The sequence below is a fragment of the Passer domesticus genome, chromosome 6 (genome assembly GCF_036417665.1).
Source record: "Passer domesticus isolate bPasDom1 chromosome 6, bPasDom1.hap1, whole genome shotgun sequence".
Lineage (NCBI taxonomy): Eukaryota > Metazoa > Chordata > Aves > Passeriformes > Passeridae > Passer > Passer domesticus.
In genome coordinates, this window is record NC_087479.1 from 40,189,153 (window position 1) to 40,212,398 (window position 23,246).

Consider the following 23,246-nt stretch of genomic DNA (forward strand, 5'->3'; position numbering starts at 1 on the left):
GAGGCAGGGCAGATTTAATTGGCTATTTATTCTGTTTGTAGAAAGACCAGTGACTTTACTGCCTATAAAAATTACAACTAGGTTTCATTCAGAAGTGACTATTTTAAGCTCTCTTGCACAGCTTCATTCCTGTGAGCAGCTGTTTTAATTGCAGGAGATTAAAGGGATTACACTTGGGAGTTTAAGTGTAACCGCAGCATCCATTTTTTCTCCCTTTGGGGCATTCAGCGTTGCCCTCCTGTGAATGAGTCATGTTTCAGATTCTAATAATAGACCTCAAGCCTAACCAGTAGTACCTCACTTGAATCAGGTTTTGGGGGTTTCCTACAGCTTTTCGTGTTCCTGTAAGCAGCTTCTCCTTTTACTCCTCTCACGTGATATAACCCTGAGTTTGCAGTTAAAGGTTTCCACAAGCCAGGTCCATCAGTTACCCCTAACTCAATACTTCTGCTCCACAGTCCTATGTCCTCATGCCATTTTACTTCCAGTGGTAGTTAATAAATGCGATAAATTAGATCTAAATATATTAGGAAATCTAGTTACCAATGCTCATATGTGCATTTGAGAGGTGGACCTATACAAGCTAGTGAAAGCAAAGTATAAGACAATGAAGAACCATTGATGTTTAGAAGCTGAAGCCTTTCAGCCAGTTTTGGACTGCTTACTGCTAAAAAAAAAATACTTTTGAATCTTTATATTAAGATGATCATGCATCCTTCTAAAACAGAAGATTCTTAACTCCTTTTGGCTAAATCCAATAGAAATTTTTCTCCAAGTTTGCCATGGACAAGAAGAACAATAAAATATATAGCAAATGAAAGCTTAAAAGTAAACCAAAAATAATTATAAACTTATATCTCCTTGTGTGAATATTCTTTCTGAGTTTATTTCTTTCCATTTAAATTGATTATGCACAGACAGTACAACTGAATTCAATCATTACAATCTCATAACACACTGAATAAAAGGTAATAGCAATAGATTAAAAACATCCAAAAAGATGTTCTAGAAGACAGCTGTGTAATGGAAGTACATATCTGCACCAAGACAGAGGACTGGAAAGAAAAACAAAAGATTCTGCCATCAAGTGGCTTGAGATAAGAGTCAAAACAAATAAGATTTTTTGGAACACAAACTGCCAGCAGGACAAGGCAGCAGGAAGATCGTGGAAGAAACAGACATGGTCTATTGATGTTCACATATTAGCTCTCAATACAGGTGGAGAGTTAAAAAATAAACTCCAATCATAAAAAATAACTCCTATAATATAGGATATGAATAAATATTATACCGACTAAAACCAGGGCCCACAACTCTGGTTGGTAATTCAGACTGAGGCTTGAGAATGATAGAAAGCTTTATAATGAATAAAACTTTTGCCTAAGTATTGTCCTAAGATTTAAGCACTTTCATTGTGCAGATGGTTTGACAGTTCCATGGGTCTCTGTGGTACTTGCTGTCTAGTTACCTTGGTACCTCATGCAGAACCATCTTAAGCCTGTCCTAAACCACTGGCTACCAAAAGAACAGCAACATTCCTGACACCTTTTTGTCTCCTGCTTAGAGATCCTTGAGTGCATTGAAACCTTAATTACCCTGACCAGCTTCACTCAGGAGCTCCTTCCAAGCTTTCAACACATGGGCCCAGGAGCCTCACTGCAGCTCAGACCAACACCTTCAGTCTCTGGTTAAGCTATAGGGGAAGTGTGTCCCTCTCCAGTGGTGTCACAGCTGTGCCATGCCTGCTGTGTGTCCCTTGGCCATGAGTCCTGGCCTGTGGACCAGTTTCACCATTTGACCTTGGATCTCCCTTGTCACTGTGAACTTCCCTGGTGATTAGTGGGCTGTATCTGCCTATTTCTTGTGATACTGGCTTTATAATTTTCCTGAAAGAGATATGAAACAGGCAAATTTAGACAACACCTATTTTGCCCATTAATGGCAAATAAAAATGCTTTCTTTTCATTTCCATTATTTGGTCTCTCATTCTTATATATGTAAAAGCACAAGCATTCATTGAAGATGTAGGATGATATTACTGTTTAATGAACTTCTGATTGTGCTTTGAGTTGTAACTATTTTCATGGATTCTCCTGGTCAAGGATGATACCAATTGCTTTGAAGCTTGAATGAGATTCAGAAGAGTTGTTATGAATGACTGTACACACTACAATTGAAGGGGAAAAGGGAAGGTTGCAGGTTTTGGTACTTTGTTTTAACAATTCAAAGTAGTCAAAAAGTCAGACTACAAGTTATTACTTTTCTTAAAGCAAAAAAATATATTATCCCTCATATAATTGCCTGAATCTGTGCAGTGCCCAGTGAAAAAGAATTCAGACCATGAGGGGGAGACATACTGAAATATGCATGGGAATAAGAGCCTTCTGCCTCCTCACAGGAAAACCTCTCATGTTCAAACAACCTGTATGTCATTGCTGAAAGGATACATCTTTTTTCCTGTGTGCTAATGGGAAAATGGGAAGGCACACTCAGTAGCTGCAAACTTGCTGGCACGTGAGTGCAGGATTTTCCACTGACAGGTCTTCTGCACTGTTGCAGGATGGAGTATAGACCCTGTGGTCATGCCATAAACACTGCATTCCTCCATGATCCTCCTGGCTGCTGTGTCATGGGAATTATGTCCTTTGTTATCAATACAGGCTGTTCTTGTAACCCTTGTTTGGCTGCTTCTTCCAGTGATTTCCCGCACGTGCACATTTCCATCCCTGCAGCATTCCTGGAAATCTTTGTATTTCATTCCACAAAGACTGGCCTGGCTGGATTGCTATGGATGTAGTTTGGGGGAAGTGACAGTGTCCTAAAAGAGATATTCTGCTGCATCCCTGGGAAGTTTTCCACATTCTCAAAGTGGTTTTGGTTCAGAAGTCTCAGCTTCACACCCCTTGGGTAGCACCCCAGAAGCATAAACTTGTAGGGGAGGCTCAAAATGTGCCTGGGGCGCTGTCCTGCCACTACAGCTTCCAGACTAGGACTGCCTGAGGGAGATGCTCACTTCTGTCCCAGAGGGGACTAAGCACATATCTGCATATGGGTCCAGGACAATTATCATCATGATCTGTGATGTTGCTCTCCCTGCTGAAATATTCTCTTGCTCAGCAGGTGTTTTCTTCAACAAGATGGTGTCTCTGAAGGTGATGGTGCTGCATTATCTGATATCTCTTCTGGTCAAGGATGAGGACGAGGATGCAGGTATAACTATATGTTTGTGTGTGTGTGACAATGTTTGAAGTGAACTGAGCCCAGTCAGTGGTAGCCTCATGAAACCACTGACATTCAGGTGTCCTGCAGCCCTGTCTGTGGGGTTCTGCATGTCCCTGGAGCTGGAAAGAGATCCCACTTGCATGAGGGAAGTGCTACACTTTGCTATAGGGCAGTAAGGTGAGATGTGATCCCACTGAACAGGGTGCTCCTACCCTCCGGTTGAAACTGTGACAAGGGACATTTATGGTCACAGCAAGGGGATGTTACAGTCCTCAGGACAGAAATGGCTTTCAGACACAGACAGGCTGCCTGGTGCTGCTGTCCCTGTACATTCCAGCTGATGGCTGGACACCAGGTCAGGTAGAATCAGTGACTGCCTGGCTGCTCACCACATCCTGAGCTGCTGGTATCTCATGAGAGTTGTCCTGGAGCAACTGAGTGGTCACATCCTTGGGCTGAACCTTGGCTCTGTCTCTGTAACCACCTTTAGCCTTTTGCAGTCCTGTGCAATAAGGATCAGACCAACTCCACACAGACCTGGACTTTGCATCTTGGCAGGGAAGTGGCTCCTCTTCAAGTGAAATTAAAAGGAGAAACTGCAGGCTCTTAACATCAACTGGGTCTAAATTTTCTTGGCATGGATTGCTTGGTTTCCCTAAAAAGAAAACTTCTTAACTATTGTAGCAATTTCAGCAATATACAGATGATCACAGCTTTAATTTCTCAGCCATTGCCAACAATATTTCAGAACTCTTACTGAAATCATTATTCCTCCTTCAAGAATAAGTACCTGAATCACCTGAGCCTGCCTTTTCATCATCATGTGGAACACCTTAATCACACTGAAATTCCTCTCAAAAGTAGTGCTAGGATGTTAGTCCTCACCGGAACTAACATAATACATGAAGTATTATTTCCTCCATTTTGTTTTGCAGGAACTTAGGAATCAAAACTGGCAAAAAAATTTTCCAGACCTGCATTTTCTAACAGCATTTTAGAAGGACTACTTTAATGATGTATTGATAGCAACACTTGATTGCTCAGAACTCAGGTGTTCTGTGAACATCAGAAGCTGAACCTGTCTTGCAGTGTCTGAAGAACTGAAGAAATTCCTCTTCTAAGGCAGACTGAAGATTGCTGTGTTTAGAGGCATTTGCACAGCCACTGTGGGTAAGGAAGCAATCTTCAATGGAATTAAAGCTTCTCTCAAGAGCTGGCTGTTTCTTCATCTTTTAGTATAAACACAGATAGGCCTTTGAGCAAATTCTTTCAGATTAAGTATTTTTGGTGCCTCCTTTAAGAAAATAAAATAATTTATTAAAAAATCATTTTCCATGTAAATTTTACTCTGAGATTCATATTAATTTCCCATTGTTCTTTTCTAGAAGTGTATTTCTCTGAGGAAAATGTCAAGGTTTGTAGTGTTACAAGGTAAGAACAGAAAAAAAATATTTCTTTTCAGACTTAAAAATACAAGTATTAAATACCCAGGTTAGTCATATATTTAACTATCTGTCTATGCTTCAAATTAAAATAGCAGTCAGTTTTGTTCTCAGTTCTCTTACAGTCTTGTCTTGGTCAAGAGAATATAATTTTAAAAGTATGATTGCAGGCAAGGCTATAAAACAAACACTCCAGGAGTTGAAACACTTAACACTCTTGCAGATCTCTTACAAGATCAGAAGATAAGAGCTTAGCTACTTTCTTGACAAAGAATTTCTTCTCTGAACATGTGCATGAACTCTGGCAGCATTATCTTGCCCTGTGATAGGCTTAATCATCTCTGTGGGACCAAAAATGGCTTCTAGCTAAACAAGTACACTTAGCTGTGCCCTGCCTGCCAGAACTGTACAAGGAAAACTGCAGTAGGAAGTACCAGTCGTTTCCTGGAAGTAAGTTTGTCTTGTCCACCTTTCTTGTGATTTAAGGATATAACAGAATTTGGAAGAGATAAATAATTTTTTGAAGTGGAAATATTAGGCTGGTGTAGGACTCTGTCCAAGACCTTTTCATGCTCAAGACGGTGAAGACCATGAAATGATTTTTTAACATTTGGAGCTGGTCCCTTCAGCCAACTAACTAAACCCATGATGATGTCAGTGGTATACTTAAGAGACATCCCTGTGACTGAATGAAGGGGGCTAAGAACTCAGACCACATTGATAGTGTGTTTGGCTGGAAGTGACTACTGGAAAAGAGAAGCAGAAACTTATTTTTAATGAAGCTTTTTATTCAATTGTTAAATAGAAAGAGGTAATAACTTAACTGTGCAGACAAAAGGAGGAATACACCAGATATATAGAATTTGTACATTTTTATGGCTTGGGGAATAAACTTTTTCAGGAAGATGAAAACTTTGATTCTTAATAGAATTAAATTTCATACTGATCCAAGCCAAGATAGGAACAAAGTAGGAAACACATAATTTCAATATTCACAGAATAGGTTCTTCTTCATTAAGTCACTTGTGGATGCTAGATCTTCTTTGGGTCCTCACTGTAAATGAAATGAGAGAATACTTATCTTTCAGATGTCTCTGAACAAACTGTAGCATCTCTAAAATATGTATATGCTAAATCACATTTTATCTGGTAGCTAAGATGGCTTTATATTTGTAGACACAGCAATGTGGCACAGGGAGTTTCTTAATTTTTCTTTCTTTCCATGGCAACAGTGGACAGAAATAGATACTACAAAGAGACAATGCAAAATTGCTGGTTTGGTTTGGCTACACGGTCAAGTTAGTGCATTTCCATGGATTCATGCAAACTCTTTGTGCTTGTCCTTATGCCACAGCAGATACAAGGCTGCATGACACAGCTGAGCTTCCGTGCCCACCAACACAAGCTGCACTGCTGTGCAGTTGCTGTAGGCTGCAGTCACACACCAGAATTCCTTTATTCCAGCTGGCACACACTAACTCGAAAGCCTGCGGTCACTTAATTGTTTAATTGTGGCCTTAGTTCTTAATTAAATGGGACTGAAGAAAATGTGTTCTAGCTGGAAAGGTTCCAGGAATCCTGACCATGGAAATGCTGCCTCTCTTCTTGTCAAGGGGCTGGGTGACTTCGTTCACTGTAGATCTGTCTCACCCTCTGAACTGTGCCATTGAAAACTGCACCTTTTCCAGGGGAATGATATACTAAAATGCTGCATTATGATTTATTCTCTTTCTACTGTGCTAGTAACACTAGCAGTGTCATTAAATTGATTACCCTTATTGGCACATGCTTTGAAATGGCACGTATCTGAGAGGGGAGGTGAGCAGTGAATCACCTGGCTAACACCACTTATCCTGAGTGTGGCCCCATCTGCATGAATGAATAAATGGGGTCAGTGTAGAACTGATCCCTTATGTCAAAAGCAAGGAAGGAAGCAATGACTCTCATGGGAGAGCAGTTCTTCAATGTTTTTCCTGAGTGAATAGAAAGGTTGATTTGGCATGGACTGTTTTCCTTGCCATTCTCCCTGTTCTCAGACTTACCAGCAGTAAAGGTGGCTTGGAAACCAGAAGCTGTCTGGGCACCATCTGTGATGAACTCTACGAGCATAAGATTACCAGAAGCAACTATGCCATTGGGGATCTTTGATCCACAGGTGTTGTCCATTAGAACTGGAGAAGACTTGCTGGATCCATCATAAACTTTAACATAATCACCCTGACAGCCTCTGGTTTGTTGCAGCTGAAAGGCTTGAAAGTTTAGGGAAACCTGGAAGGGAAGAGAAAAATCAGCTTTTAATATATAAGTATACTTCTTTCATGGAATGTCCTTTAAAACAGACAGAATCTAAACTGCAGCCAAGCACGGACTCACAAACTAGAACTGCTTACTCAGCTTTGCCTCTCTTCCCCTGAAGTTGCAGGGCTCAGATCTAATCACTGAATGCTCCCAAGCTCAAGGAGCTTTGTCTTGATTTTGCAAACCTGAAACCCAGCTTATGAAGGTTTTTTCAAAATCACAACTCTGAATTGTCCTTGCCTATACCTGGCTTAAACACATACCTCTCCACAAGAAGTAGTCACTAGCCTGAAATTTGTCTCATGAAGAATATCTCATCTGGCAACTGCTGTACAAAGCACAAGATGCTTAAAGTAGAAGGAAGCTCAGCCATATTTCAAGACCCCTATTAATCTGTGTTTACCTTTTTGGATCGTGTTCGGATGAGCCAGACACAGTTGGTGTTATCTGAATAATTCTTTGGGTAGTTGGCAGATCTCAGCAAGCCAGAAGGTCCATCAAGAATAGTGCTGCAGCGACCTGAAGAAAAAATACTTGCTTCAGGATTGCAGAAGATTTCAGTCATTCACAACTACAATCTCTTCAGAATGGACTGATCTCTGTTTTCTGATCTGTCAGTATTCATTTCATAGTACTGGTACTTCTTGATTAAAAGGAGGAATCATGTTGTCCTAATTTCACATAATGCATCAAATAGGAAAATAGTGCTCTGAAAAGCATTCAGTTTTTATTGATTAGCTCTGTCATTTAGCAAGAGCTCTCCTTCTGCAACTCTAAAGAGTGAAAAGTTTCAATTCACTGCAGTTGGTGTCACTGTTTCCACTGAGAAGGGGAAGTTAAGTGATGTCAGAAGAGTCAAGCACAAATATGATGCCTCTGCAATGCTTAAATTCTAAGCTTAGGAGGAGCACTTGGGGTGCAAGAGGTAATACTTTCATCAGTTGTTTTTTCCCTCTGATTGAATAAATTTCTGTGACTGTATATAAAAATTTCTTCTAGCAGAGGTTACATATAAAGAGTTTAAACATACAAACTTAGAATGACAAACTTTTGAAAACTGGACAAGGCAACATGAAACTGTTCAAGTTCAAAGGAGCATACAAGTGTTTTGTTTTGGCTCAGGTCTTAAATACCAGCTGCCATGAGGAGCAGTGATATCTGGCTTTTTTGGGATTTATAGTTGTCTGCTGATTCCATTGAAGTTTAAAATGTGGTATGCAGTTAGTCCAGTTGCACAGCAGCCACTTATGCTAATAGCAAATGTGTTTAATTTAATTTAGAAGTAGTTTCCGTTTTCTCATTAATCACAATGTGCCTCCAGCTTCACTTTTGCATTCCCTCCCAGAGTAACCCTAGTGGGTACCAGGAATTCATGACAATAGTCTCACAGTCTGATGAAAAACTGCTGTCTCTGTAATGTGCCCAAATCTGAGTTGAGGATAGGTCTGGAGATACTTACTGCAGTTGTAAAGTTTGTTGATTTTGGCCACATCCAAGTTGCTCATCCCTTGTCTCTGTCCAATATGTACTGATCCATCAGGAATTGGTACAATAGTTGCTTTCCCAGTGGTATTGGTGAATGTGTATCTGAAAAGACCCACGAGAAACAATGTTCTCTAAGCACCATAACTTCTTTTAGGATTTAGTAGGATGCTTTGGAGGGAGAACAACAATTGTACATAAGCTGTTGCTGTGACTAATCGTGCTGTTTAAACAGGTCTCATTGAGATGTCCACCAGTAAGCAGAGTCAATGTCCAGATGCCCTCCTTTGCTCCCAAGCCCAGCAGTGGAGGGCTCCCTAATGGAAAGCTACGGGACAATGTATCCCAGTCCTAGGGAGCAGCTGGTCTGAACTGACTCATGATGTTTTCCTCAGAAGGGGAATTGGGGAAAATGGCAGTTAGGAGAAAGTCATGATAGAAACTATTTCTAACGTGAGATTTGAGTTCCTAAAATAGTAATGCCATGCTGCTACTTACGGGCCATAGTGCATTACTGAGGAATAGTCATACGGAAGATCCAGGTTATTGGAGTTCTCAAATTTCTTGAAGTCTGGTCTGTCAGCTGTAATATATGATATTGTACTTAGAGTATGCTTCCTACCTACTCCCTTCAGGGGAGAAGGGGGAGCTGGGAGCAGTAGGATGTGTCTACACCACTTCCTACACTGAAGTACTCACCAGGACTGATGTACTCCCACATGATCTTTACGTGTTCATCTCTGTCACTTCGAGAGTGCTCATGCAAAAAGCCCAGAGCGTGTTCCAGTTCATGCTGAATTACTCCCTTCCACATGCAGCCTGCTTTCATCACAGAGACAGTCTGTCCACCTCCTACTCTCCCATAGTTGGACCAGCAGCTGAGAGAGGCATTGAACAACAACAAGGCTTATGGGATTTTTATTGGCAGGCAGGCAAAGAGGCAGGACAGAGAACCTCCCTTCACACACCTCTTGTGGGAGTGGGAGGATTCCTCTCTCCACTGTGATAGTTAGAGTGTACAGAGGCAAAAGTGACCATGGCATATAAAAGAACAAAGTGTGTGATCATTGCTAAATCTTTCTGGACAAGTTTTTTTAGCACAGAGGCTCCTGAATTCTGACTTTATCGTGACTTTAACTCCTTTGAAATAACTTTTTTTTTCTTTTCAAAATACTAAAGACAGTATCAGAGCTGGAGATAAGATGGAGATAAACTTTCAAGCTAAGTGTTGAACAATTTTCTCATAAGCTCTAATTCTGAGCTTGATGTTCAACAGTGTGATTCAGAGAAATGTTTATTTCATAAGTTGAAGCTGGTTTACTTTGGTAGATAGGACCTACAGTATTCAATATATGTTGTGCTGAAGTGTGCATTATACCACACAGAAAACATGAGCTTAGACATTCTTTCCCCCCTAATGGTGCTTTTACATTATTTGTATTATTTCAGGGTCTGCAGTGAGTTCCTGATGTACCTGATGAGCCCATGCACTAGTAAGGCTGCCAAGGAAAATACCTTGGTACTGTCACAAAGCAAAAGTTTTCTGAGGTCACGCAGAATCAGTGTAGGAAAGGATTGAAAAATAGAGTAGAAATAACCTGTTAATTTGTCATTCAACTCACCCATCAGCAGACCTAATACTGAGGTAGTCACGTTCTGCCTTGCGCTTCACAAAATTAATACAAGTCAGTGCTTCAAATTCTGCCATGGCATCATGAATCCCTTTTACATGGTTCTCCTCTGGGGAAGAAAAGGTTAATTTTAGGGGTCACAAGCAGACATTAGCAGATGCGATTAAAATCTCACATATTCTCAAAATCAGGGTAAATGAGGGACAGAAACATTAGCCTAGATTCTTTTTTTTTTTTTTTTCCTCAGTACCGAATTTTGATTAAGATTTTAACAACCTGACACAAGATCCTTTATCCAGATATTTGTCCAAACATATCCAGGTGCCTCTTTTTTTAATGACTTGTTCTTAATTATAGTGGCCATTTTTAATGTATCTTATTAGACAGTTGGAGACAATTAAGGGAAGCTGTTTTGCTGATGAAAAGCAGATCACTGAAGCTCCACTGTAATAGTCATGAACCTTATAGACAAAGGTATTCTGGAAGACACCATTAGAGGGAATGGTTATTGTTGTCTCCAAGAGATCAGTCCCAAAACATGATGCAGGCAAAATGTCTCAATGAATATTTCTGGTTCAGGTCCTTGTAAATTAAAATTTGTCTGTGCTTGCACAGCACAAGTAAATCCTTAGAATTAATTTATTCAACTGTTTGTGTTCAGTTTCTCTCTGAAACATATGGGACAAAACCCATTTAAAAAATAATTTCTATTCAAACCCACCATAAGTAGGATCCAATTCATAGGGAATACGAACAATCCCATCACTGGACTGGGGCCAGCTGCAATGGCGACAGTTGATGGCACTGCGACTCCTTCGTGGAACTATGTCACCTTCCTGCAAGAACTGGGAGCTGTCTGGTGAGAGAGAAAGGGAGGAAACATTTGAGCCATAAATTGCTGGACACCTGCTAAGCACACTTGGAAAAACTAGCAGTCTCAAAAGTAAGAATGATGTTTTACTCTGGTACTGTTTATTCACCCATCATGTGACACTGAATGAATGGCATCAAATATCTCCCCAGGAAGGTACAGGGCAAAAGCAGGAGGTGCCAATAAGGAAACCCAAGAAGGTGGGCAAACCAAAAAAAGGAGTGTCATCAGGAGAAAACTGTAGGAATATTCGGTGTCTCATTCTACAGACTACTTTACTTCAAGTAAAGTCACTTGAATGACTCTTGGAGGAGAAAATGTGAGAAAAACAAGCTGATAGATCAGGGAATGTTTGGAAGGATCAGAGAAGAGGAAGTCTGGAGCAGTGAGCATGGAACTGATGGTAGCTTATCTAGGAGTCTGCACTGGAAAACCATATGATGGCTGAGTGCAAGTGATGCTTCATTCAAAAAAAGACTGTTAAAGCATACAAATACCCACATTTTCTCTTTATGTCCAAAGATGTTGAAAGCTAAAGCTGAAGAAACTGTCTGAAAAGTTTTCAGTTGCCTCCACACCTGGGATCATCAGTACTGACACAATAGTTTAAGATGCTATAGGGCTTCAGCAGACCACACCTTAATCCCAGTGGTATCTCTTCCATGGTGGTGTGTAAGATGGGAAACACATCTGCCCAGATTGTGGTAAGACATGGTACCTCCCACATCACCCCAAAAAGCAACAAAGACAGCCCCCTTATAGACAGGAATTTGATGGCATTACCTTTGTTAACTTTCAGAATTTTGTTAAAAATATCTTCATCCTCCTCATCAGTTTCTGTAGGCAAAGGAGATTCTGTGCAGAAACACAAGAGTATCACTTTCTCGTTCCCAGAGGAAATATGAATCCTGATTTTTTACTCTGATGATGCATGATTTCTCCAGTGACTCATGTAAAACTTAGAGAACCTATTTAGGGATTGGGAGGGATTTGTTCACTGACACAGCCTTGAGAACCTCCTAGCTGTGTTTTTTTTGGCATTAATCTAGTCCCAAGAGCCATTCTCCTTCAATTATTTTATTCTCTCCTTTTTTCTTTTCCTAGCCATCATATTTTTAGGCCTGAGATGGCACAGTTTTACTTCTTTATGAACAACTCACACTCAAATCACAACATACGATACAGAAACAAAACCAGATGGAGAGCAGTCCTGCTACTTCTTGCTGGACATGATCACCTCCTGAAAAACCCTCAAAATCAATGAAACTGGAACTGCATTCCTGTTCCACGGGTCAGACTGATGTCCCCACCTAAGCCCAGCATCAGGGACTCAAAGGCCTTGCCAGAAAAATCAGCCAACTCTGCGCATTATGCAGCAAGTCTTGACATCAGTAAAAAGCAGAAACACCTGACCTCTGTGCTTCTAACCTTTAGAAGTGACCTAATTCAGAACATGAATTAAACAGAGCTATTTTTAGCAAAAGTAACAGCTGAGGTTTTTAGCAAGGCCAAGCAATTGGACAAAACCAAGATACTCTGCTTTGCATGAAGCATTGTGGTGAGTGCATTCATATAAAATTCCTCATAAAGGTTAATTTGTATTAAGTCTGTGTTATTTTCTGAAGTAACTGAGTAGATAACAAACAGTATATTCCCTCAAACATGTACTTGTAGATGGAGTAGTACATACCATATATATTTTCCTCTGTAGTAACCTGCAAGAATGATACATTAATATTAGCTCACAATTTATAATGTAACATTAAATTAAATAATAAAACATATAAATTATCAACAGCGTCCATGCTAACATTGGCAGTATCATTCACCAATGCAGCTTTTATGTACTGTGCCATGTATAGAGAAGTACCACGGGGTGGTAGATACTCTGCTTTTGTTCCTTGGCAAATAGGGATATCATATAGGCAATATGAAGTCTGGAATAAGGTTCAGATAGACTCTGATGCACAGCTGAGCAAAGACTTTTCTTCACAGGTGTGGATATTAGTTGAGTCCAAGAGTCCTGACCGTATTTTCCACAATGTTGAACCCCAAACTGATCAGAAGAGCTGAACTAGCTTTCCTTACCTCAGTAGGTTCTGTTGCTAAAAAAAAAAAAAAAGAAAAAAGACAAGCATCAGACTCTGAATGCAACTTCACAGTGTTCAACAGCATGGATGGACCTCCTCAGCCATGGGAATGCCTTTGGCAGATCCCTTGCTTGGAGGCATGGAGGGCAATGGAGTGCACAGCTGATGCACAGGCACAGAAATTAAAAATATATTTAATCAAACAACTATGAAAATTCCTAGTAGACTGTGCTGAGGAACAGACTCATGATCATTTGCCATCTAAGAATCAGCAAAGCATTTTATCAGTTTCAGTGTGGAAAATTGCAAAAGAAATCAGTGACAAAAAAAAAGCTTTGTCCCCCTGCAACAGGTGCAGATTTCTCTGCAACAGGTGCAGGCTAACCAGCTCAACAGTAACCCTGGTTTCACAGTGTCAAACAATAAGGTTCTAACATGTGATGGAGGCTATAATTTAGCATGGGGAAAATGATCTCAGCTTCAGTATGCACCTGATAGCAGCTTGGTACCATTCTGAGTCCTAAGGTGCCTTTCTACTGTGATGTCTTCTGATTTTTACCAAACATGAGAATCTAGATACAAACCAGAAGTGAAACTCTGACCTGATGTATGAAGATGAAGATTTCTATCTTCATTTTGTAATATCAAAAAAGTTTAAAAATTGGAAGGACCTTCAGAGGACATCAGTTTGTCTGCTTTCCCTGAAGCAGAAACAGTTTTATCTGTATTATTCCTGACCACAGTTTGTTTGACCTGTTCTTAAGTATGATGGATATGTTGCAAGCCTATCTGGCAATCTCTTCCAGTTTCCTAATAATTGCAGTCTTCCTTGTCAAAGTGTGAAACAATTTTGTTTTTTCCAGTTAACATTGAAACAGAGAACACTCATGTGAGCAGTCATTATTACCAAGCCCATCTGTGCCCTAAATTTTACTATAATTTTCCTCAGTAAAATATATACCAAGCTCTATCACACCTTGCAGCACCATTTCCTTTTCATAATTATTGCTCTAATGAGGAAATCTCTTCAGACTCCATCTAGGACCCACAACAGAATTGCTTTTACTGTGCCAAAAAGACTTCAGTCTGTGTTTTCAGTTACATGGCAATGGATGTCCACTACTGTGATGGTGTTTTATTATAGAAAGATTTAGTCAGTTCCCACCAGCTGCGTCAGATCCATGGCATATAAAAACATTCTGCAGGGAAGAACATTTTTGAGATGGGTTGACCAGATCCAGAATTTATGTACCCAAGAGGCACTAGATTGAGTAGTCAAAGCCAGTGGAAATTAGGCTCCAGATTCCTAGGCACATAAAGCCTGCAACTTCTTTTTAAAACCCAAATGAGACACCACAGAAGGCGTCTGCCATCTCCTTGATGAAATGAACATCTGGTGTGATAGGGCTTTCAAAATTTTAGAGCTCACATTTTCCCTACACTCTAAATACTGAAAGATGTCTCAAAAGGCACAAAAAGCAGTAACAACGATAAATTAAAACTCATTGTATGCATTTGTCCCAATAAACCTGCAACTTTGAGTCTGAGCAACTGACTACCTTGAACTTGAGCAAGAGTGTCCCTTGGTCCCTTCTAAATCTACTGAGCAGTAATTTTACAACATCCCCTTTTCCCATGCCATAAATGACAGTTCAAAAGCAGAATTTGTCAATTTTCTTCTGTCACTGACTTGCTCTATGTCAAGCAAATTTTTTCAAGGTGTCTTCTTTTTGCACACATTACACCCAGCCTGTTAGTTTCTTGCTGTAGTTAAAGTCTGCCTACAGTTTTCTTTCCATTGGCCCCTGAAGGTCTGCAATTATCTCCTTGTATTTTACAAGTTAACAAAAGCTGTTCAGCTAAGGCTGTTCCAAACCAGAACAAAGCAAAGCTTTCTTTGATGTCTGACATCTTTTTCATACAGATGAACGGAGGCAAATGATTAGCAGTCTTATTATAGCATTCAACTTAATGAAAAGGTATCAAGATGTCTAATTAAAATTTTATTTTCAAGCCTGTGAAAGCACATCTAAATTAACCTAATAAACCATGCCCCAAAAGTCTGTGTAAAGCACAGCTTTGTAAAAACACATCTGCACTCAGCTCAACAACAAGTTATGAAACACAGCCTTATTCAAAAGGCCTGTCAGTGCTTTCACATGCTCTAAAGGCAAGTCAAAACCAAGAATGTAATAAACAGTCAAGAAATAACAGGTGCTTTTAAAATACAGTATAAATCCTACTTACTTGTTGTGCTGTTTTCATAATTCTCCTGCAAAACCAACAGGTAAAAGACATTATTCTTCCATAGCTGACAAATGCAGCAACAATAGTATCAAAATCAGGACGAACAGAGGAACTAAATCATTATATTACCTTTATTTATTATGACATTACTAATATTTTCTTGCAGAAAATTTATCAAAGCGGGCCTAACAGCTTCACTCCAGGAAGAACAGACCAGCCCCAGTGGGGCACCGCTGCACGGAGCTGCTCTCACCTGAATGGGGAAGCCCAGGGCGGCGGGGAGCAGGAGCGCAGCGAGGACCAGGACCAGCTCCATGGCGCGGCGGGGACACAGCACCGGGACCAGCCCTTATCCCTGCCGGACCGGCAGCTCTGCCGCTAGATATAGCGCACAGCCCGCTCTGCCCGGCCTGGGAAAGCCTGCCCCAGCCAATGGGAATCTCAGCAGGAAGCAGACTTCTGCTGCTGCCTCAACAGCCGGTTTAGCCCCCGGGCATCTCCGGGTGCTGCGCTATCGCCGCCGCCCCGAGCATCCCTGGGCCTCCCACAGTCATTCATTCCTGCTGCTCTCTAGAGCTGGCTCAGCCACATGCTTGTGCTGCCATGCACTTCCTCTGCTTCTTAGAGGATCTTTCCTGAAATGTTCGGTTTGACTGTTACCACCCTTGCTCCTGGATAACTCTCCAGAGAGCTGGATTGTTAGGGTTTTGGAGATTAGGTGGCTTTTTCTTTATGTCACTGAGATTGCAGAAGGCCGTGACAGTATTGTGTTGCTTTGAAACATAGAACACATGGCTACCCAGTGATCTTATGGATGTACTTTCCCTGAGACAGCTTATGGTTCTAGAAGTACAGATTTTTGGTTTTTCCTGTGTGTTTCTCGACGTTTCACCATGCCAGGAGTGTCTCCTTGCTCCATTGTTTCTGGAGTTCAGTCTGACAGCTATAGGTGTCCTTATGAATTTCGTGACCAGCAATCAGAGCGGAGGAAAAGAGAGCAGCAGCATAAGCAGCACTTACTCATTCTGAGAATGATTAACAGATTTGCTTTGCTGGAGTGCACTTGTCCAGAAGTAGAGTGCAGTTGTCTAGAGGAAGCAGTGAGCAGATCTAGCAAGAAATGCTTGTAGGAGCCACACCAGCCACCTGTGCTCTTTTCACAGCAACCTCTTCCCACAGCACAGCTCTGCTTACTGAACCACTTGCTGAAGCTGCTGTAGCTGGGAAAGCATCTGGTCTCTGATACACTTCTGGGTTGTGTCAGAGTACATTCTCCATGCATGGAAACTGAATTATAAAATGCCCTAATTCTGTCTCTAGACCATGCTGGTGCTCAGATACCCGCAGAGTAAGTTTTAAACCCACTTATTCCTTATTTCTGTATTGAATAAGATGTTCTAGAAATTCTCTATGTTGGTGAATGAATCAAGAATCAGCAGAAGGCTTTTGTCTATTTATCTCCAAATCATATCCAGTCAAGAGTAGGAATTAGATGGAAATGAAATATGAACTGTGTTTGAGAGGATTACTCTGTATTTTAGTGACGGAAAGTTCACAGTGCACACTGCCAACTATTTTAGGAAAATCTGGATTGACAAACTCCAGGGATGAACTTTGATCACCCCCACAGGAAGGCAGCACAGGGGGATATTACTTTTCTGTCCCTGCACACTGGCTGAAGGAAGGTCTGCCCCAGGCACCGGTTAGTAAACAGCAGGGTGGCACATGGTCCTTGTGACCATGAAAGAGCATCAAGCAGCCATTGTCAGCATGTTAATCCTGTTGTGTGTCCTTTGTGCACATAAATGTTCTCAATAAGCAATGCTAAGTGTCTTTTTTTTTAATATTTGTCTTTCAGAAGGATGAAAATCTTCCTTGTGCTGAAGCAAAGCTGGGCAGCTCTGGTTTGCAGAGGGAGAAGGGTTCTCTGTGTTTCTCACTCAATGCAAGGACAAAACAAAAGACCACGATGCCAGATACTCTGGCATGCCAAAACCATACCAAAACCACACTGCAACACGGAGCTTAAATATAATCTGCTTTCATTAGAATTTCGGAGAAAAAAGGAAAAATCAGACCACTTTCAGGTGGGAAAGCCAGTCTGGGAGCAAACTGAAAGGTCAGAGGTAGTGAGGGCATTAAACAAACTTAAGTTTGAAAAGCAAGATAGGAAGGTTGGTAATCTCAGCATCTTTGTGGCATGTTGTTGAGAAAATACTACTCGTGAATGACTGATCAGCTGCCTGTGCTCAGGAAAGAGTGAGGCAAAAAAGATGCAGCATGTTTTATCCTGAATGTGTTACTATGCTGACAAACTAAACAGTTCATGAAATATGTTGCTGCATGCCATGTTTTCCATAAGCTAACAAATAGTGCTCAGGGGAGAGGTGGCTTTTTGGGCTTAAGGACATGGCTGCAAATGTTGCAGCTGGTGAAAAAAAAAAACAGAAAAACACAAGAGAGTGAAGGGGGGTGCTGGTACTCATGGTTCCTAACAGTTCTGAAGATCTTATCACCTTGTGCCCTATTTAGATTCAATATTTGCTTATTTTCCAAAGCCCAATACTCACAGGGGAGGAATTGTCAACAGACCTGTTTTCACTAATCAAAATACGCTCTAATTTATTGAGATATTGTACTAACGTGACATAGTTTTACTAGATACAATGAAGCTGGTACCTCTAGTAGAGAAAATGCCCCAGAAATTGTCTTGAACCCTTAGGAACCAAACAAGGACTTCCTTCACAAAGAGAGCTGTCTTTGCATGTATACAAGAAAAGCGTGTGGGAAGTTTTGTCAGACCCGAGTTCTCCTCTTAGTATATCCCAGTTTCTGGTGGACAACAGGGATTCCACAGATTTTGAACATGTGAACAATTATTAGCAGATGTCCAAAACCAACATCAGAATCTCACAAAGTACTTGAGCAGTGTCATGGTCTGCAAGAAGTCTCTCAGCAAAAAATAGCACTCCTCCTAAATGAACACCCACAAAACTTGGAGTTATGCCTGTTACACTTGTTCGCAGAAATCTGTAGGCATAACCAAGAAAATAATATACAGACATACCAATTTATTTTTTTAAATTGTTTTCTCTTCTGTTGATATGGGAATTCACTGCAAGTATATATAGTCAAAATCAAAACAGCAGATGCATGAAAGATACAACTCTGCAAACATCTTTCAGATTTTGCTCAGTCATATGTCATTTAGTCATATGTGTTATTCTCTTTGGAGTCTTTCACTGTAAACAGCTTCCAAAGTATAACATAAACCATCAAGATTTAATTATGGAAAGAAATTGCACTAATTGCTACTAATTGCTGTGCCATGAAATGAAGGTAAAAAATAATTCCAGGAACTAATAGAAGCCTTTATGCTGAACAGCTTGTGGAAGTTACGTGATAGCTACCATAACTGATTCATGGTAAGATGCTAACTAATCTTGAAAGTTTAAAATCATCTGACTTTACTAAAACCAACCATTGAAACAATGGTATAGACCACAACACATAACTGAAATTGCTGTGGATTGGCATCACATGAATAAACACCACACAATTACATATGCAATCTGGGGTTAATGACAAATCTGAACCAGGAATATATTATTTTAGGTAGAATTGCTCAGTATGATTTCCCAGGAATGTCTGCTTTGTGCAGCATTTCAGTATTTTGGCTCACTTTCATTTGGCAAAGGAATTCTTGTTTCCATTGAGCTCTTGGTTCATGAATTCTGAACCCCCCATCCTCTGGGCAGTTAGTCTGCTCCTGTGCAGTGCTTTCAGCTCAGGGCTTTTTGTCTCCCTCTCGCTAATTCCAAGTGCCCTAATCACACAGAAATAACTTTCTTTTCTGTGGTGTCTTTATGATCAGACACTTTTCAGATATAAATCAGTCCTCACACAAACTTTCTCTGTGCTAGCTTAAAGGACTTGCAGCCCCTTAGTCTAATAATTCCACTCTTCTTGATTCTACAATTATATTTTCATTCCTTCCAAGTTGCCAGTGCCTTTTTGGAGTGCAATGATTAGGAGTGGACAATTTCAGCAGAATGCATGCCAGCCAGTACTGCACTTTGCTGGTTGAGAGTGTTATTGAAGCACTGGCAGCTCCTGAGGGCTTCACAAGGAACCAGCACAGACTTCAAGTCCCTATATTGAAGACTGACATGTGTTATAAAAGACAGCTCTAGACAAGTCAAAGTGGAGTTAGAAGCTGTTTCCCAGTGCCCATGACCATACGTGTTGCATTCATAAATTTATTTGTCCTTCATATCCCTCTCCACATTTCTTTGGATCCTACCTCCCAGAGAAGACCTGGAGCTGTTTGGGTTTCTGGTCCACTTTCTGTTTTTCTTTCCATTTTTGGGGGTTTCATGTCATTGCTAACTCCATCTGGAGCAATGAATCCACGATTTGCAGGTTCTTTAGCAGAGCACTGACACATCCTCCATAATATTAATGACTCGCTCCATCTGCAGTCCTAGCCCTGACTGTTTACTGAAAGAACTCAAACCTAAAATGATGAACATTGGCTTGCTATTGGTTAGCGACTTCTCTATTCAAAGACCCAAACCTAGAAACTTTGAACTTTAGACTGTTGTCAGAAGACGGACAATGAAAAAAAAGATTTTTTTATGAGTTCCTCTTTTCAAAAGAAAAATATGGAGAGAGGAAAAAAATAGTAAAGAAACAAGTTGGAGTAGTAAAAACATTGTGACTTCTAAAATTAAAATTGAAAACATGCTGATTTTCATTTCAAAAACAGATTTCAAGGCCAAATTTAGCAAAGCATAATTTAGCAATTAAACTGGCATTTGTAATGATGTGTGATCCAATGGCTATTTGGGCTAAGGGAAGGAGAATGGAAACTGGAACTTTAATTTGGATAATTCTAATAATAAACTTCTGATTGCCTTGAAAAAAACAACGAATTCCTTTCTTTTATCAGGAGAAGCCATCTGATTTGTCTGCTGCCCTGAGGTGAAGAAAGGATGGATCAAAGGGTTTACTCTGTGTTTTCAGCCTGCAGAGCAATGTTATGCTGATTGCAAAGGAATCCATGTGATGGGGTAAGGTGCAAGCTGTTTGAGCAGTGCCTGGGGTCATTTTTGGTCCCTCTGCCCTCTGAAGGGAGACACCCAGTGCTGCCCCAGCTGGGGACATCTCCTTGTGACAGATTATGCAATGCCAGCCAGCTTCCCTGCTTGGTTTGATCTCCTGTGAGCAGAAGTGTCCTTTTGCCTACAGGGAAGTTTTGCTTACAGTAACCATGTCATGAAAATTACCCTTGTGAGTGCTTACTTGGCAATTTAACTAAGGCAGAGGAAATGTCTCTCATGTCTGCCTCTCAGATGAGTGCATGGGAGCTGCCTGTGTGTACTGCAAGTGGCAGAACACACATCTGCTCCATAAAGAGTCCATTAGGGATAAGCATTGTCCCTCGCTCAAATATCACTGCATTGACTTCTTTTTCCTTTATCCCTCATCAGAAAGGCTGTGCTCTCTGACTGTCCTGCTTGTCTCAGTACCTGTCTCCATACCTTTGCTTGTTATTCACATATTTGCTTCCCAACTGTCCTCTAAGCAAGATTTTTCAATATTTCAATGGGAGTCTCGAGAAGGCTGTTTCACTCTTACTGCTCTTTTCTGATGCACCAGGTTAGTTTATGGATTTGCTTCCTCTTCTGGGAGGATAATTTGTAGCTACTCTCATGTCTCCTGAGCAGCTGAGTTTGGACACTCTGCAACTTCTGACTTTATCTGGATCCACAGAAAAGTACTTCAGGAAAAGTTAAAGCTAAGCTCTTACAGCCCATCTTGTTTTAAGCGAGCTGCTATCCAGGCAGATACTAGTGGCTAAATATTAACATTGGAAAGCCTAATAATAAACTTTAAAGTCATTGAAACAAAGAATCCGCTTGCATGCTCCAGGAGTCTTTTGCCAAAAAGAGCATTGCCTCCAAAGAAGCAGCCAACGATCTCTGAAGCTCTGACCACAGTGACTGGTGCAGTGTGGGTTCCTGGGCGTGCAGGACAGCCGGCAGCGCGTTTTGTTCCGTGTCTGTTGTGAGCATGCAACCAAAGCCTGGTGGGCCTCAGACAGCCACCCTGAGGGCCATGGTCTGGCCTGGGGGCCGAGGGTCCAGACTGGACCAGCAGGGTCTGCCACCCCACCAGGTGGGACAGCAGCAGAGCTGGGGGTAGCAGGGAGAGTGACTGGACAAGCAGGTTTGATGCAAGGGATGCTGGAGCAGCACCAGCAGAGCTGCAGCAGGCAGGGAGGAAGGGTGGGAGGCCAAAGGCTTTCCTGCTTTTTGCTGTCAGTCACTGGGGTGGTTTGCACAGCACAGCCTCGGCCAGGGCTAACCACCCCGCCACATTGCTGGGCTTTGGTTTTCACAAAGAAATAAATCTACCGCTGCCACTCATGATTTACCCATTTAACAAGAAAACCACCCTTAATCCCATCTCACTTTCTGAAGGATACCTACTCCTGCCTCTTTCTTTGTGCCATGCTAGGGTTCCTGTTAAAAGCACATCCAAAAAAATGTGCCATCATGGATTTACCCTTCCAGAAATTCCATCTGGAAAGAAAAACTTTTTTCTGCTATTTTGCAGCAGGAGGAGCAAAATGTGTACATTTATGTCTGCATCTCTCTCCCCCTTCCACTACTGATCTTATTTGAGTCCCCAGGAATTTCAGGATTTTTTACCATAGGGTCTGGAAGGATCCTGGAGCATAAGGGTGCCGGTCTGTTGCTTTCACCATTCCTTTGGGGAAGAGTGGACCTGACAGGAAACAGAGGATGGCTGCTACCCAACCCATGAATTATCTATCCATGATGCTTCCCGAGGGAGCTGTGGCTACATTAACCTTGACTCACAGCTGTGATTACATTAAAGAAAAAGCTTCCACAGGGGCCTTTCTTTTCCACTCATCTGCAGTGACTATCCCATTAGTTACTGAACACATTAAAGGCACATTGACACATTACCTACAATTACAATTCTGAAGTCCTTCCCAGGGCTCCCTCTGTTGCTCAGTGAACACATCCCTCTCCTCAGAGTAAGTGCAGTTGAGATCAATTAGAGAGGCTGCCTTGAGATCTTCTTCTAAAGAGAAAACCTATCTATGTTTTCATATATAATTTATTTTAGATTTATCTAACTAGCTGATAGAAACATGCATGGCCAAATCTTAATGTTAGGGCCTTTGAGTCTAGCCTTTTGGCTTTAGATTAATCTTTTCAATTCTCCTCACTGAACTCAGATTTGGATCTCAGTTCACAGGTTTGTAGGCAGGAAAACCATTTATTTGTAAGATTTGAACTGCAGTTCTGTTTTTCTACAGAGATAGTTCTGTTATAAATCTGCACATGATGCAGTATGAGTTCAGCAACAAATCAAGGTCAAGACATTCAGAGAAATCTTAGAGGTCTGCTTCCATGCTTTGCACATGTATTTTCCTTCTGTCTCTGATAAGAATGTCATAAATAGGTTCTGTGTGGATATTAATATTCCTCCTTTAAATAAATAAATTCTTTTTTGTAGGAAATGGAAGTAGTGAATGATGTGAAATATTCAAAGTAGTCTGTGCAAATGAGAGAAGGGTGGAGTATTTATTACTTTCTTTATTCTGATAATCTCTTCTGATCTTGAAGAGAGAGAGGCCCGTGTGATGCTCGTTTTGGACCATCATAAAAAGGGGAAGAGAATGTAGAGCTCGTCTCTCCAAGAATTTATGAGGGCCATAGAGGCAGTCTCTGCGGCCTGCCATTAAATGAATTATGGTTGTAGCCTCGGATCATTGCAATTCTGATATCTTAAGATCTGTTGAAAGAACAAGGACTAAGGTGCTGGTTTGTGTGATGACATAACTGAAAAGAACAATAAAATGCAAACAGAAAAAGAAATACATATATCAAATAGTCAAGTCAACCTTTTAACCCAATAAACCAGA

The 23,246-nt window shown here is 41.0% G+C and overlaps 1 protein-coding gene across 1 annotated transcript; it reads right to left on the minus strand.

Annotated features, from left to right (window-relative positions):
• Positions 1-5,431: 5,431 nt before the first annotated feature.
• Positions 5,432-15,641, minus strand: LOC135302138 (astacin-like metalloendopeptidase). Its single transcript, XM_064422614.1, has 13 exons — positions 15,537-15,641; positions 15,284-15,308; positions 13,035-13,051; positions 12,637-12,661; positions 11,730-11,801; positions 10,797-10,931; positions 10,067-10,184; positions 9,144-9,322; positions 8,943-9,027; positions 8,422-8,549; positions 7,366-7,481; positions 6,707-6,932; positions 5,432-5,718 (listed from the first exon to the last, which is right to left on the minus strand). The coding sequence occupies exons 1-13, from the start codon at positions 15,597-15,599 to the stop codon at positions 5,684-5,686; spliced, it is 1,224 nt and encodes a 407-aa protein (XP_064278684.1). The 5' UTR covers positions 15,600-15,641; the 3' UTR covers positions 5,432-5,683.
• Positions 15,642-23,246: the final 7,605 nt, after the last annotated feature.